This window comes from Erythrolamprus reginae, chromosome Z, assembly GCF_031021105.1.
Source record: "Erythrolamprus reginae isolate rEryReg1 chromosome Z, rEryReg1.hap1, whole genome shotgun sequence".
Classification (NCBI taxonomy): Eukaryota; Metazoa; Chordata; class Lepidosauria; order Squamata; family Dipsadidae; genus Erythrolamprus; species Erythrolamprus reginae.
This window is the reverse complement of record NC_091963.1, coordinates 145,007,396-145,023,656: the sequence shown is the minus strand read 5'-3', so window position 1 is coordinate 145,023,656 and position 16,261 is coordinate 145,007,396. Positions and strand designations below refer to the sequence as shown.

Sequence of the window (16,261 nt, the reverse complement as noted above, 5' to 3'; positions counted from 1 at the left end):
CCTGTCAGCAGTTTGAGCATGATCGGCAAACATGTTATTGGCCTGTAGTTTCCTGGTGTGGCTCCTTTCGCTGCATCTTTCTGTATTAAATATGTTCTGCCAGTTGTAAGCCATTCACTAATATTTCTTGTCTGCAGCATTTTGTTGAACAATTCGGCCATTTTCGCATGGAGGCTGGTCAGGTATTTCAGCCAAAAACCATGCACCTGATCAGTGCCAGGGGATGTCCAGTTCTTTACCCTCTTCATTCTTTCTGCAATCATTTCAGGTGTTATTTCCAGCTGCTGCATATTGCTCCCTGAGAATTTCTTCTCAAACTCCTTTATCCACCCAGCAGTCCTGTTATATAAAGGAGTTTGAGAAGGAATTCTCAGGGAGCAATATTATTATTATTATTATTATTATTATTATTATTATTATTATTATTATTATTATTGTTATTTCTTCTTCATGTTTTTGTATCTGTTTACTGTGAGATGCCCTCCCAGGAGAAGAGCAGCATAGAAACAAACAAACAAACAAACAAACAAACAAACAAACAAACAAACTCAACCTCCTCTTTTATTTGGTCTATTTCTTTTCAACAATTTAAATCCATCTAATTGTATATTCCATTTGTCAGTCTCCTCCCTCCAAGTTTCCGTAATGGTAACTATATCATACATTCTTTCATTTACTTGAATTTCTAATACACCCTGTTTATTCCTCATACCCTGTGTGTTGGTATATAGACATTTAAGTCCATTGTGATTGACCTTGTGTTTTGTAACAACCACCACTCCAATTCTACTCTGTGTTATTTTAGTTCTTACCTTAATTTCAATCCCCCTTCTTCATTTATTAAATCCTTATAGATAACATGTTTTTTTCTTAATTGATATGATTTGTGTGTTCTGACACTTCTAAGTAATGCTAGTTGAGTGATAACACCTATGTGATTTACCTTTCCACATTGTTTCAGTTCTTATTTCCCAATTGTCTGCCTGAAAACAAAGGGAGAAAATAGAGAAGAGGAAAAAAAGGGGAATGAAAACATTAGCTGTCAAGGATATTCCACAGAGGCCAACAATGACCGTTGAAATTATCTGCCAATAATTTGCTTTGGCACAATGCCAAGAGCATTTTGGAAAATAATGCAGAAATCAAAAGACAAACAAATTTGCCTTTGGATTAAGCTGTGATTAGTAAATCCCCTGGGTTTTATCTTTCAATAGCCATAACCAGAAACAGAAGAGAGAGGCACAATTTTGTAAGACATACTATGGTCCCTTCAAATTATTCTGTATCACTCATGCATTCTCAAGGATGTTGATATTCATGCTCAGGTTGAGACTGTTTTCCAAGTCAGGTCTTCAAACTTTCAGTGCATCACAGCTAAGCCTGGAGGTAGCCAATCCAAGGGATGAAGCAGCAATGGCTACATACAGAGAAAAGGTCTTCTCGTGGGCATTGATGCTAGTAGTGTTACTCCTGTTGTTGCCCCAAATATCATGTGCTAAATCCAGCATGAACTGCCCCTTCATTGAGGTACAGCCGGTTCCTCATGAATGGCATAAACCTGGAGATCTCATCATTGGCGGCATGGCTTCTCAAATCATCTGCTTTTTCTCTGCAGTTAACTTTAAGCGACATCCTTATCTGGATCTAGCTATTGAACTTGCAGTGTAAGGTTATATATGTGTGTGTGCGCGTGCGGGCATGCGTGTGTATGCAATTATTGTGAACTGCCTAGAGTCCTATTGGAATTGGGTGGCATATAAATGTCACAGACAGACAGACAGACAGACATCTGTATGTATGTATATACTTTTCCTTACTCATGTCATCTTGGAATTTCAGTAAAATGCTGAATGCCCTTTTAAAGAAATTCCAAGGAAAATAGAAGGAACCCAAAATAGAAAGAACCCATCAGCAACGTTCCCTCTATTTATTTTTTGTGTGTGTGTGGGCGGAAAAGTATAGTGTCTGAGCGGCACGTTTTCATGCCTGAGCACCTGATTTTTTTTCACAGATGTCACCCAAGACAACAACAAAATCAGTGCTATTTGAAACCCAAAGTTATGTTTATTCAATGTACCCACATAATTAAAAATGTTATATATCAGTATCACATATAATACTGCAAGTCTGCATCTGCAATATTAAAATGCTGTATGGTATTTGGTGGCACAATTGAAGAGCTCCTTCTGTGCAGTAGGGAGAGGGGGAAGCAACTGGCTACAAATGGCTTTGCAAAGCTCAGCTGAAGTGAGTCATCAAGATTATGCAGCACTTGAAAGTCCTGTGCTAAAGTTTGATTTCCTGTGAGCGGCTGCACAGCTGCTCACCTTAGAGGGAACAGTGCCCATCAGTCATCAGTCTTGATTAGGAGATAGGGGAGTGCCAGGGAATGGAAAAGATAAAAGGTAAAAAGAAAATATCTACAGTAAATATCTACAATTCTACCTAATGCCTAGAGAACAGCATGGATGGGTCCACACAGATAATCTGAACTATTCTCAATTTACATCACCCAATGTTTTCTTCATTCTTCTTCTCAGTGGTTTCATATTTTTACCACATCCTCTTCATTCTTCATATCAGTGGTTTCATATTTTTACCACATCCTCTTTGTGCTTTTCTCATTTTGCTGCTTCTTTGTTTCTTCTTGGATTCCTCTTTTTATTGTGATACTTCTGAAGTGGTCTTCATTCAAGCCCTACCACCACCATCCTTGATGGGAAAAATAATTAAAAACATCATGAGCTTGGGAAGGTCAACTAGATGTCATTATTTAGATTGCAATATGAGTTATGTTACATTTAATGTTTGTTCCAATTAGGATGCCACTTCATACCTGATGAGTGTTTTGAGTCTCCTGAACCATGAGGTGGGCAGCAAATACATTTCATCAATAACTGCATACATAAATGAATGAATGGAGTTCACCCTTCTCCAAGGGCCAAACAGAGTGTTTGTCATTCAACAAAGACCCTATTAAGCAAGTTCAGTTCTCAGGCTTTGAAGATTTGCTCTCCTTATTTCATTAATGGTTATATAAAGTTGCTTTTGGAAAGATTGTCTGTTTTCTATAATCAAGTATGTCCAGGGGTGAAATCCTCTGATTTTGCATGCACTTTGTGTGCCCATTCATGCTGCACACTCATATGTGTGGGAAATACTATCATGCAGCGCTGAAAAAGGGGCATTTTGAATCCATTAGAGTGCAAAGTTAAGTAGAACAGTGAGGGGGTATCAGCTGTGCCGTGTGATTTAGATTCATAGTTCCCTCTAAGCTGAGCAGTGAGCAATCGCTCACTTAAAAATCACCATCAACTCAGAGTTTTCCAAACCTGCCCAGAAGCCGAGAGGGAAAGAGTGAGAGGGAAGGAGAGAGAGAGGAAGAGAGGAAGAGAGAGAAACAGATAGAAAAAAGAGAGGAAGGAAAAGAGGAAGGAAAAGAATGGGAGTAAGGAAGAGAGAAAGAAAATCAAAATCTAGTTTGAAACTAGCTCAACTATTTAAGTGGCATTTTGATATTGATAGAGTTGCCCTATTATGAGCTCACTGTTATAGACACACAGTACAGTATTTTATTTTGAAATTCTCTGAGGCAAAACAGGGTGGGTTTTTTGTTTGTTTGTTCGTTTGTTTGTTTGTTTGTTTGTTTGTTTATTTATTTATTTATTTATTTATTTATTATTTCTGTGCTGCCCAGTCCTGAAGGGACTGCCGCTCAGACACTATACTTTTCCGCCCACTCCAAAAAAAAAATTAGAGGGAACACTGTTTAGATTAGCTAGAAATCAGGGAATCTGTGGCAAAGATGACTGTCAAACAGTTAATTCTCCTGAACCTTTAACATTTCTTTACTACCAGTTCAGGCAAACTAATCTGAACTGATAGCATTTCATCTCTGAGTATACCTGAATGGATTAATGCAGGAATTAAATAATTTGACCAGTGAATGGAGGTCTATAAGTTATTCAAACATAATAAAAGACCTGCTGTTTTTAGTCAAGTTCATTTTTATTCAGTTATTTGTTTCCTAGATTGATCAACACAGATTTTTAGAAACATAGAAACATAGAAGACTGACGGCAGAAAAAGACCTCATGGTCCATCTAGTCTGCCCTTATACTATTTCCTGTGTTTTGTCTTAGGATGGATATATGTTTATCCCAGGCATGTTTAAATTCAGTTACTGTGGATTTACCAACCATGTCTGCTGGAAGTTTGTTCCAAGGATCTACTACTCTTTCAGTGAAATAATATTTTCTCACGTTGCTTTTGATCTTTCCCCCAACTAACTTCAGATTGTGTCCCCTTGTTCTTGTGTTCACTTTCCTATTAAAAACACTTCCCTCCTGAACCTTATTTAACCCTTTAACATATTTAAATGTTTCGATCATGTCCCCCCTTTTCCTACTGTCCTCCAGACTATACAGATTGAGTTCATTAAGTCTTTCCTGATACGTTTTATGCTTAAGACCTTCCACCATTCTTGTAGCCCGTCTTTGGACCCGTTCAATTTTGTCAATATCTTTTTGTAGGTGAGGTCTCCAGAACTGAACACAGTATTCCAAATGTGGTTTTTTTTCTTTGTTGTATGCCTGCAGATCCTAATGCTTGTATACACCAAGTCTTTATGATTATTCATAAGGAAAATAGCTTCCTTTAGAGCTGTCCTCCATGGATTTAATTTGAAAAGATACCACATCACCAGATTATGTAATAATTTAATCTTACTGTTCAATTACTCGCTGTGTAAATGAGTGCTTTCTTTGATCAGTTCTGTATTGCCTTCTAATTACGTGTTTTATTCCAATGATATCCACCTTCATTGGATGAACTCTTGTTCTTGTGCTTTGAAAATGAGCCACGAAGTTATCCCTATCTATTTTCTCCAACTATTTAAAATTTTATACATCTAAATTGTCTTCTCTCAAGTCATTTTTTTGTCTAAATAAATAGACAAGAAAATCTACTTTTTTCCCACTTCTGTATCCACTGAATAATTGGGCCATATATATTTGTCTTTGCAGGATGGTGACAAAATTCTATCAGCATGTCCTGACTTTGGCATTTGCTGTGAGTGAGGCCAATGAAAATGCAAACATCTTGCCAAATCTTACACTCGGGTTTCACATTTATGATAGCTATTATGATGCACGTATGACCTACTGGACCATCCTGGACCTGCTTTTCAAATCACAGAGATTCCTCCCAAATTACAAATGTGACTCAGAGAGGAATCTTATGACGGTCATTGGGGGAATGAGTTTGGACATCTCAACCCACATGGCAGACTTCTTAAATCTTTACAAGATTCCACAGGTAAAAACTAATGTCGAGGAAATCAAACTTTGTAATGTACTTTCTCCTGTTATATTGTATTTCTTCTCCTGTTATATTATTTCAAGAGAGAGAGGGGGAAAGAAACAGAGAGAGAGACACACACAGTGAAAGAGAGAGACACAGAGAGGGAGAGAGACAGAAACAGAAATAGAGAAAGAGAGAGAGAGAGACAGTCAGAGAGACACAGAGAGCACTAGAAGAAAGGATGGAGATAATGGAATCTTGATGGTTTCTATTTCATGGCTTGATTATCCAAATGTAATTTCTGAAATAAAGCATAGTTTATATAATTTATATATATAGTCTACATAAAATAAATTGAACTGTTAGTTCAATGTCCCTTGGCTTTTCATCTATCTTTTTAAAAGTCTTACATTCCTTTTTAGCTTACTTATGGTTCATTTGCCTCAGAAGGCAAAACACATCAACATTCCTTTTATCACATGGTCCCTAATGAAAGCCACCTGTATAAAGGAATGGTCCAATTGCTTCTACATTTCAGATGGACATGGGTTGGGCTACTTGCTGTGGATGATGACACAGGGGAACATTTCTTGGACAACCTGGAGAAGATGCTGCATGAATACGGAATCTGTTCTGCTTTCAGAAGAATGCTTCCTAAACAAGGTCTCTTTCTCCCACTTGATGAACTTGGAGAGATGGCATCACTTGTCTATCAAAATTTCATGGATAGGCAAGCTAGAGCATGCATCATTTATGGTGAAAGTATGACTCTTCTGTGGCTGAGCACTTTAGTGCCTTTAGCAGATCATGAATATGGAGCAAACATATCCCTTGGAAAGATATGGATTACAACTTTCCAGATTGATTTTACAGTGGCATCCTTCATTACTCGTAATTATTTTAAAATTTTCCAAGGGACTATTTCCTTCTCTATTCACTCAAATAAACCTCTGGGTTTCCAAGCCTATCTTCAGAACATAAATCCTTTTGAGACAGAAAGAAATGGCTTTCTCAAGAAATTCTGGGAGCAGGCCTTCGGGTGTTTACTTCCAAATTTTCAAGACCCAGATGATGTTGCTGGTACATGCAAAGGCAATGAGAAGTTAAGAGATCTCCCTAGCCCTGTTTTTGAGATGAGCATGACTGGTCACAGTTACAGTGTGTACAATGCAGTCTATTCCATAGCACATGTTCTACATCGTATGCTATCATTTAGATCTCCATTCAGAGAAATAATAATAAGACAACGTTCTCAAGAAATCCAGCCATGGCAGGTAATATTTCAGCTATTGTCCTGTGTAAAGCTGTACCTTGATCTCACAGAATTGAATTTTGTCAAAGTGAAGCATGGTGGTTTTATTCACTGAGATATAACATCACTCCAAGGTCTAGGACAGGGGTTGGCAACCTTAAACACAACCTTAGACACTCAAAGAACCACAAAGATCCTAAATGGAATAGGCCACAGGTTCTCCTCCTGTCTCAGCTTGTACCAGGAAAGAGTTATATATGGGGTTTTTATTCCCTGTCAAATCAACCTGGTATACCCAAATATGGGAGGGAATGTACTGCTTCCTTTTTGCCTCTTGGCCCCTCCAGGGGCCATCCAGGCAGTTAATTTTATAGCGGGCAGACCATATTCTCTATGTGTAACATATGTTTGGTGATAATGTTGGCCTAGAGGTTATAGTGTTGAGAGCTACTGCCGGCCAAGGTTATGAGTGGCTAAATCCAGCTTGATGAAGTTGGATGATTGTGTTTTTAGGATAAATAGGATTTTAAAATTTTTTAGATTTTTAATATTAGATTTCTTATACACTTTGTATTGTATTTATCCTATTGTACGCCGCCCTGTGTCGGTTGAAAAGGGCAACATAGAAATATAAATGAATGAATGAATGAATGAATGAATGAATGAATGAATAAATAAATAAATAAATAAATAAATAAATAAATAAAAGCTACTGCCTTATAGGCAGACTGCCCAGGTTCAAATCCTGGTAAGGGTATGGCTAGCTGATGAGAGCATAAGCTCAAAATAGATCTATACTAGTCTCCCTTCCTTTTCACGTATCAGCAAAAAATATGTTACACAAGTGTGTGTGTGTGTGTCTGTGTGTCTGTGTCTGTATCTGTGGTATTCACAAACATGGGGGAAGCAACTTTGTTTCCTTTTGCCTCTCGGTCCCATGCAGGGGCTATTCCAAGGCAGATAAATTTTTTGTAGTCGACTTAGAGGTTAATATACTGCCTTGCGCGCAGAAGGCTACAAATTCAAATCCCATAAGGGTGTGTCTATCTGATGAGGCCATGATAATTCCAAAACAGATCTATTCTAAGCTCCCTTCCTTTTCACTTATCAGCAAAAAAAGTGTGTGTGTGTGTGTGTGTGTGTGTGTGTATCCAAAGGAACTATTTATGATTTTCTAAAGGTTTCTGCTTCTTGTGACTGCCTAAGATCTTGAAGTAATGTCCAGTGTTATAAAGTAACAAGTAAATTAAATGAAGGTGAAATAATGTAATGACCTGTTTACTGAATTCTTTCCCAATATCTCTATGTCTTCAACATAGAGTCCATTAATCCATTAAATCAATTAGCTTCTCTTTCCTTCTTTTATCTAGCTCCACTCAGTTCTTCAATGCATTGGGTTTAACAATTCAGCTGGAGAAAAAGTGTCCTTTAATGAAAATAGAGAAGTGGTTGCTGGCTTTGATATTGTCAATTTGGTCATATTCCCCAACAACTCCTTTATTAGAACAAAACTTGGAGAACTGAGTCCTCATGGTTTTGAAGAACAAAAAATCACCATCCATGAAAATATATTTTTCTGGCCAGAGTGTTATAATCAGGTATGAATTTTGGTTTTAGGTGGTCCTCGTTTGTAATGGAATTAGTGGATGATCTTGAGGAGCAGGGGGCAGGGCCTGCCCTAACATTGGACCATGGAGTACTCATATCTAATGACCTAAGTGTTAAAACCCACTGTAACAACATTGCCAAAAATGATCTAAGAGCTATTAATTAATGTTGGATGAGCCCAATGAAGTTTGGGTTCAGCGAACTCACTCGAACTTTGCCGTGAAGTTCAGGTGAGTTCACCGAACCTGAACCCAAACTTTTGCTTGCAGCAAGCCACTGCGGCATCCTTTTCTGTAAAAATAAACAAGAAGGTGGGGAACTGCCCAGCTCCTTTTGCTTCCTTTTATTTTTACAGAAAAGGATGCCGCAGCGGTGCTGCAAGCAAAAGGAGATGGGAAATCCCACGAAGGGATTCCAGGGGCGGGGCTTTGACATCACGGAGACTCCTTTCTCCCCGTTTTGGCTGGCCAGGAAGTAGCCTCTGTGACATCAAAGTCCCACCCTCGGAATCCCTTTGTGAGATTTCCCACCTCCTTTTGCTTGCAGCGCCACAAGCAAAAGGAGGTGAGAAATCCCATGATGGGATTCCCCACTCTCCTCCCGGGTGGCAGTGTTTCATGGTGTTCGGCCGAACCTGAACCTGAACCCAAACTTGACCTGAACTTTTTAAAAAAGTTTGCAAGTTCGGTTCACCCAACATTACTATTAATTTAATCTTGCATAGCCTCTTCTCTGACAATATTACATTACTAACCAGAGCATACAAACCATTTGTTAGATCAATTCTTGGATACAGCTCACCTGTCCAGAACCTGCACTACATATCGGATATCAATACAATCGAGAGAGATCAAAAATATTTCACAAGAAGAATCTACTCTGTTGGCATGGATGCCAGGAGAGAGGGGTGTTCATGCACATATTTGGGGAGTGTTTGGTAGTGCAGAAATTCTGAAAAGAGATACAAGAGGAAATTGGTGGAGGGGTCTGCATGAATGATGTTTGGTGGTCTTTTATGTAGTGTGTATCTATAATTATTAAAAATTAATAAAACATTTATTTATTTTTTTAAAAAAGAAGAGTCCTCTATTCCCCTGCTCATAACAGAATACTTTATTCCACCAGACTTGAAATTTTGGGCTTAGATAGCCTAGAATTTTGTCACCTTCGATCTGACCTAAATGCAGTTCATAAAATCTTTTATCACAATGTCCTGTCAAATATTTCTTCAGTTTCAACCACAACAATACATGAGCACACAGTCATTACAAATTTAATGTAGATGACTCAAAACGTAATTGCAGAAAATACAGCTTCAGCAACAGTGATCGGTGTCTGGAATATGGCTCTGCAGTTTCCTCCCCAAACCCCAAAAACTTTAACCTTAGATTATCTACAATTAATATCACCCCATTCCTAAGAGTTATGTAACGGGCATGTATAACCGCATCATTTTGCCTACCATCTCTGTCCTACTCTCCTATTGCCTAATTTACCTGCACCTACTTTGCTAATGTTTATGTTTATACCAATATCTACTACCTTGTACGTGTTTGACAAATAAATAAATATTCCATAAATGTTCAATAATATTCAATATCTATGGTGATTCTCAGCCATCTAAGTCATGGTTATCCCAAAGATGTTTCTTCAAAAGGCAACTCAATGAAACAATGCCTTTCCTTGAGTAAGTTAATGAAGCTTCATCCATTCTGATAGTTCTGATAATTCTACATCAGTTAGAACTGATGAAGCTTCTTCGGTGAGAAGTGAAAGGTCTACTACATCTTTTAAAATGACCCCATAATCTTTGGAGGACATAATCTGGGCAACTGAACGGAGCTAAGCATACCAGAGTGTATACTAGTTGGATGCCCTTCCTGTTGCTAATGTGGAGTTTTGTTCAGCAGATATTCTCATTGTGCCCAAAGAGAGAAATATCTGCCTCTAATTGGGATCAAACTCACAGCTTCCTGATTGTGAGGCAAGAGCTCAACCTCTAGGCCACCACACCACTACTAAGTGAAAGGGCTTCTTCCTCAAGGAAAATTATAGTGCATTTGTGTTATGTATTGATGTAAATAGGAGTATGTAAATAGTTTATGCTAATATACATTTAAACTGGTTCATCTGCATACCCGGCCGCTGGTTGGCTAGCCAACAGGCGGGAAAATCCAAATGACTGTGAAAGCCACACCTATAATAAAGAAGCCCTTTAAATGGGGAGCTGTGCCGCACACTTTAATTTTTGGCGTGAACTTGAAACTAGATCACTGTAACTGCTACATTGTTTCTCCTGCTGATTCCTAATGAAAAAGAGTCAAGCCAAAGTGTGTCCTGCTGCTTATTCCAATCTAACAATTTGACTTTTGAAACAGCACCTTTGAGACACCTGCCCTTATGGATCGATTATAGCAAGGAAAATGGGACCATATATTTCTCCTGTTTGGATTCTGAAATGTCACTTCAAAATGGTTAAAATATGAACCATCTTTTTTGTCTGGTTAGATGACTCCAATTTCAGTGTGCACTAATTCCTGCGAACCGGGTTATCATAAAAAAAAGAAGGATGGGAAGAAATTCTGTTGCTATGGCTGTGTTCAATGCCCCGAAGGAATGATTTCAAAATGGAAAGGTGGGTTTTGAATGGATCTTTATCATGTGTTTCTGGCAGCAATATATATGGTCCAAAAATAGGAGTTTCACCATAATTTGGCAAATGGAAGAAATAATAATGCATCCGTTTTCCTTGAATGAACCTCTTTTGTTCCTCTTAATTTATTTTGGATTTTGCTAGAGGGTCATATTACTAACACTCTAATAGCAAAATTCTCCCAAGATAGTCTTTCTCAATATGCCATTTTTCAGAATGTTTACTTTTGACAGGCTCCTGAAAGTAATTTGCTGGCATTTTTAAGACCAAGGAAAATCAGAAGAAGCATACTTAAATAATAGTACAAGAAGGTTTGAGAAGGCCCATCTTTACAATGAATAGCAAGAGAGTAATAGAGTTGGAAGGGATCTTGTAAGGTTCTTGCTCAAACAGGTGACTCTATAGCAGTGATGGTGAACCTTTTTTGGCTCGAGTGCCAAAAGGGTATGTGCGCGCGTGATAGTGTGCTTTTGCATGCCCACACCCATAATGCAATGCTCTCCCTCTGCACATGCATACAATCCCTGTGCTGCCCCCCACTCATATGCACAACCCCCTATGCTGCCCACCCACCCTGGAGTGCATACAGAACTCACTGAAACCTCCAAACTACCAGTTCACCTGTTGGGCCATTTATTTTTTTTGCCATCCCCAGGCTTCAGGAAGCTTTCTCAAACCCTGGGGACAGTGAAAAATAGTTCAACCAGCCTGAATTTCCAGTTCACCCAGAGGGCCATTTTTCACCAATTGGCCCACTGGGCCATTTTTCAGGAAAGCCCCCAGGGCGGTTTTCTTGAAGCTTGGGGAAAGCACATATGCCAGAAAAGAAGGGCAAAAATCAGTTGGCCAGAGCACGCATGCACGCTGGAGTTGACATACAACAACACCTCATATGCCCTCAGATATGACTCCATATGCATGTGCCATAGGTTTGGCATCACTTCCCTATATCATTTCAGACAAGTAGCTATCCAGTCTCTTCTTAAAAGCCTCCAGTGATGGATCACCCAAAACTTCTGAAGGCAAGTCTTTACACTGGTAATTGCTCTCACTGTCAGAAATGGAAAGTCAGTATGCATAGAGGCTTCCACAGAAAACATACCCATACAATTATATATTAATTCAAGTCTGTTTATGTCTTTGTTTAGATATGGACAATTGTTTTCACTGTCCAGAAGATCACTATGCAAGCACAACTAGAGACAGATGCTTTCCTAAAGTAATAACTTTCCTTTCCTACAAGGAACCTTTGGGGGTTATTCTCTCCTCAGCAGCCTTTTGCTTTTCTTTTACTACAGTCTTGGTACTTGGAATATTTATTACACATCAAAATACTCCCATTGTCAAAGCCAACAACCGGAATATCACCTACATTCTCCTCCTTTCCCTCCTTCTCTGCTTCCTTTCTTCTTTGCTATTCCTTGGAGAACCTAACAAGGTAACCTGCTTTCTCCAACAGTCTGCTTTTGGCATCATCTTCTCAGTAGCTATTTCTTGTGTGTTGGCCAAAACCATCGTGGTGGTTATAGCTTTCATGGCTACCAAACCAGGGTCCAATATGAGAAGGTGGCTTGGAAGAAAAGTTCCTAGTTTCACTATTGTTGTAAGCTTCCTTATCCAAGTAGGCATTTGCATGGTGTGGATGGCAACTTCTCCTCCATATCCAGATTTGGATATGCAGTCACTAGCCAAAGAGATCATAGCAAAGTGTAACGAAAATTCTATCATGTTTTATTTTGTCCTCGGCTATCTGGGATTTCTATCACTCAGCAGCTTCACTGTAGCTTTCCTTGCCAGAAAGTTGCCAGACACTTTCAATGAAGCAAAGTTCATTACATTTAGCATGTTGATGTTTTGCAGCGTTTGGTTCAGCTTTGTGCCAACCTATCTGAGCACGAAGGGAAAATACATGGTAGCTGTGGAGATCTTCTCTATTCTAGTTTCCACCGCTGGATTACTTGGCTGCATCTTTTTCCCCAAATGCTATATAATCATACTACATCCTGAGCTGAACACCAAAGTACAGCTGATAAAGAGGAAGAAGATCTGAGATTCTATGTTAAAAATCTTGTCTGCAAAGAAGCCATTTAGGAGGAAGAATTATGGACTCCACTTTCATTGCTGGATTAGATGTGAGCATTCAATTGCAGTCTTGTATTTCAATTTCTTATTCTTTATAAAATACATGCAGTGAACTAAACTGTGGATGAATATGGTCTTCTCTATAGGAAAACAGTGAACTCTATTTTAATTCACATATATCAGTGGTCCTTGTTTGGTTTTGATATAGATCAACAGTATTTTATGATAGCTTTGGATGATGTGAAGTATATTTAAGATGCATGAGATATCAAGAACTGTGAGTTTTAAGAAAATTCCATATGCATCACATGGCAAATATAAACATTTACAGCATGGCTTCTAATGAAGCCTAAACATTTATAAATAATATAAATTAACAGAAATATAGAGGGGAGCATTAGAAAATGTTATTTTCTTTTTTTTCCCCTTTCTCTTTCTTTTTGTCCCTTTTGTCCTCTTTATTTTCCAATATTTCAATTGTAGTTAAGTTTCCTTTAGCATCTTTTCTCATTTTTCAATATGTACAAACAACATTAAGTGATAATACAGACTTCAAAGAAAAATATCTTTATTGTAGTACAATATATGATACAATGTATGCAGCAGATTTTTTTTAAAAGTTACATTAATTTCTAGATGGAAGACCAAAATGATATATATTTATTAAAACTGTCATTGTAAATATAATTTATATAGATATAATATTTTTGATCTTTCCTCAGTTTTTTAAATTATCCAGATACTGATGTCTTAATCATTTTAAATATCATTGTATAAATAGTGCAGTGTCAAAACAATACAATGTTTCACAACAATGTCAAAAAAATACTTTAAAAAGGAACTATGGATTTTGGGGCATAGTGATTATTCAAAGGAATAAAACCTTTATTCCACATATTTAGAAGAAAAATTCTGATATATGGATGTTCTCTTGTAACTACATTCAATAACTGAGATGTAGAGTAACTAAATTAGATTTAAGAAAATACACCTTTAAAAAAAAAGTACATTGTTTGAATATGACATTATTCTTTTTGAAATAGACTTGATATATATCAATATGGTTATCATTTTTTATTTATTTTGTCTGGAAGACAATTTCTTACTCCATTTCTTTCTTTTATTTTTGTTTTATAAATATCATCTAGGAACTGTGAAAGAAAATTTTGGTCATTCTCCAGCAAATATTTTCCCTTCTCTCTTCTACATTTTATTAACCTGCTATCAGAGTTCCGACCAATGCCCTAATAAAATCAGAAGCCTCAAACAAATTTTTGAAAAATAATCCAGTTGTTTATTAGGAGTGCCATGTTGGCGTGACCTAAGGGAAACCAGCTCTGACTTCACCCTGTTTGTGCCTTGCTTCTGACCTTGTTGGCCCTTCCCCTCAAGGTGTGTCACCAGTCACATCTGCCAATGAAGCAATTTTGCAGGTCATAGAAATCACTCGCTCCGTTCATTGGGGATCTCCATGGAGATGGCCTTGACTTTGCCAGCTAGGATGTTTTTTGATTTGGCTGAGGTGTAAATTCCTCAGTGCATGATTTTCCATCCCCATACCTCAGGATCATAACAGGAAAGCTTTGCAAGTTGACACCTGTAGTCTAATGCAATTGCTCCATATTTGATTTGGGGAAATTAGAGAGAAGCTCTGAATTTATACTGCTATAAAAAAATAGAACTGAATTCCCATTAAAATGAGGTTTTTGTTTAGCTTCAGATTCACTTCCTCTCACTTTGCCAGCTGTGCAGTAATAGATTGCTGTGTCCATAGGTTTCAGGCTGTTCATTTGCAGATACATCTGGTGGCTGGCATTGTTCCTGGAGATAGTGAAGCGCCCTTTCACAGATTCTGCATAGACTTGCTTACTTGCATCAAACCAAATAGCTGAAATCTACTCCAGTACTTTACCCTGGGCCTGTCACATGCAACACAGGCCAGCTTTGCTAAAGTCAAACCCTGATCCTGTGCTGGAGAGGCAGAGGGACTCCCTAGGTCTTTTCACCTCTTCTCCAGATTCTTCCAGCTGACCTTGATATTGAATACCTAGGAATCAAGGTGCATTTTAATACGCAATCATGTATAGAGAATCTGGGTCATCTTCTTTTCCTGAAGAATAAAGTAACATCTTACCACTGAAGAGGACTGAACATAAAAGTAACTGCAGAAAAAGGACAATTCTTCTCTTTATCTTTTAGGTGATATTGGTGGTGGGGCTGGTAGTGTATTGGAATTGGGATTGGTCTAAGAGAATGGTGTTAGGACTTCATGATGAATGGGCACAGAGTAATCCTTGCATTTCTACTGGAAGCTGTCTTTGCATTTACCTATCTGTCAAAATAAAAGGGGCAACAATTATCTTTGGCTGTTCTCAGAGGTCGACAACATGTTTAGGGAGGCAGTAAATTCTGAACAAGTAAGCATCATAATAGTCACATTGGTTCAAATTTCAAAACAAATAGACAGGTACAGAGTTAGGTCCTTTGCCAACTGCTAATAACCTATAGTTACCAAGACAATCAACAAAGTTCCTAAAGTTCCCCTATTCACCAAGACAGTTATCCAGATCAGCGGATCTGGATCCACCATTGTGGATCCCTCTCCTGCGTCAATTGCCTCTGTTCCCAGTCCTCTCCTGTCTTTGACTTATTTCCAAGATATTGGGATAACCGATTATGTTGGATTGTCTTTGGAACAATTTTACACTAACCCCTACACAACAAATCTAATAGAGCTTTATACAACTTTGTCAACAATAAACTCAAAGAATCTAGACCTATCCCACCTCTCAAAGGACCCAACAACAAAGAATACCACGATGATTCATCCAAAGCCAGCCACCTCAACTCTTTATTTGGCTCTATCTTTGTTAACAGCAATGGCTCATCCCCCAATTTCATCAATTGCACCTCAAACTCCCTCAATGACCTAACCCAAGTAGACTTCACTGAAGACCAAGTTGAAAAAGCATTACGTGATCTTAAACCTGCTCTATCAGTCGGACCAGATAGTCTTTGTGCTTACTTCGTAAAAAAAGCTCTCTTCTGCCATAGCTAAACCACTAAGCATAATTTTTGAAAAATCCTTCAGAACCAGCACACTTCCTAAGCTATGATCGAAAGCAATGGTCATCCCCATCTTCAAAAAAGGATTGTCGATAACTACAGACCAATTTCACTATGCTGCGTCCCATGCAAAATCATGGAATCAATTATAAACAAATCAATTACTCTCCATCTAGAAACTAATAATTTTGTTCTCTAACGAACAATTTGGATTCAGAAAAAAAACTACCCTGCAACCTGCAGCTCCATCGCAAAAATATATGGACAACTCATTTAGATTAAGGGAAATCTATAGATGC

The 16,261-nt window shown here is 38.1% G+C and overlaps 1 protein-coding gene across 1 annotated transcript; it reads left to right on the top strand.

The window, feature by feature from the left end:
* The first annotated feature begins 5,028 nt into the window (after positions 1–5,028).
* On the top strand, positions 5,029–12,864 carry LOC139153310 (vomeronasal type-2 receptor 26-like). Its single transcript, XM_070727060.1, has 5 exons — positions 5,029–5,316; positions 5,724–6,575; positions 7,924–8,151; positions 10,670–10,796; positions 11,963–12,864. The coding sequence occupies exons 1-5, from the start codon at positions 5,155–5,157 to the stop codon at positions 12,862–12,864; spliced, it is 2,271 nt and encodes a 756-aa protein (XP_070583161.1). The 5' UTR covers positions 5,029–5,154.
* Positions 12,865–16,261: the final 3,397 nt, after the last annotated feature.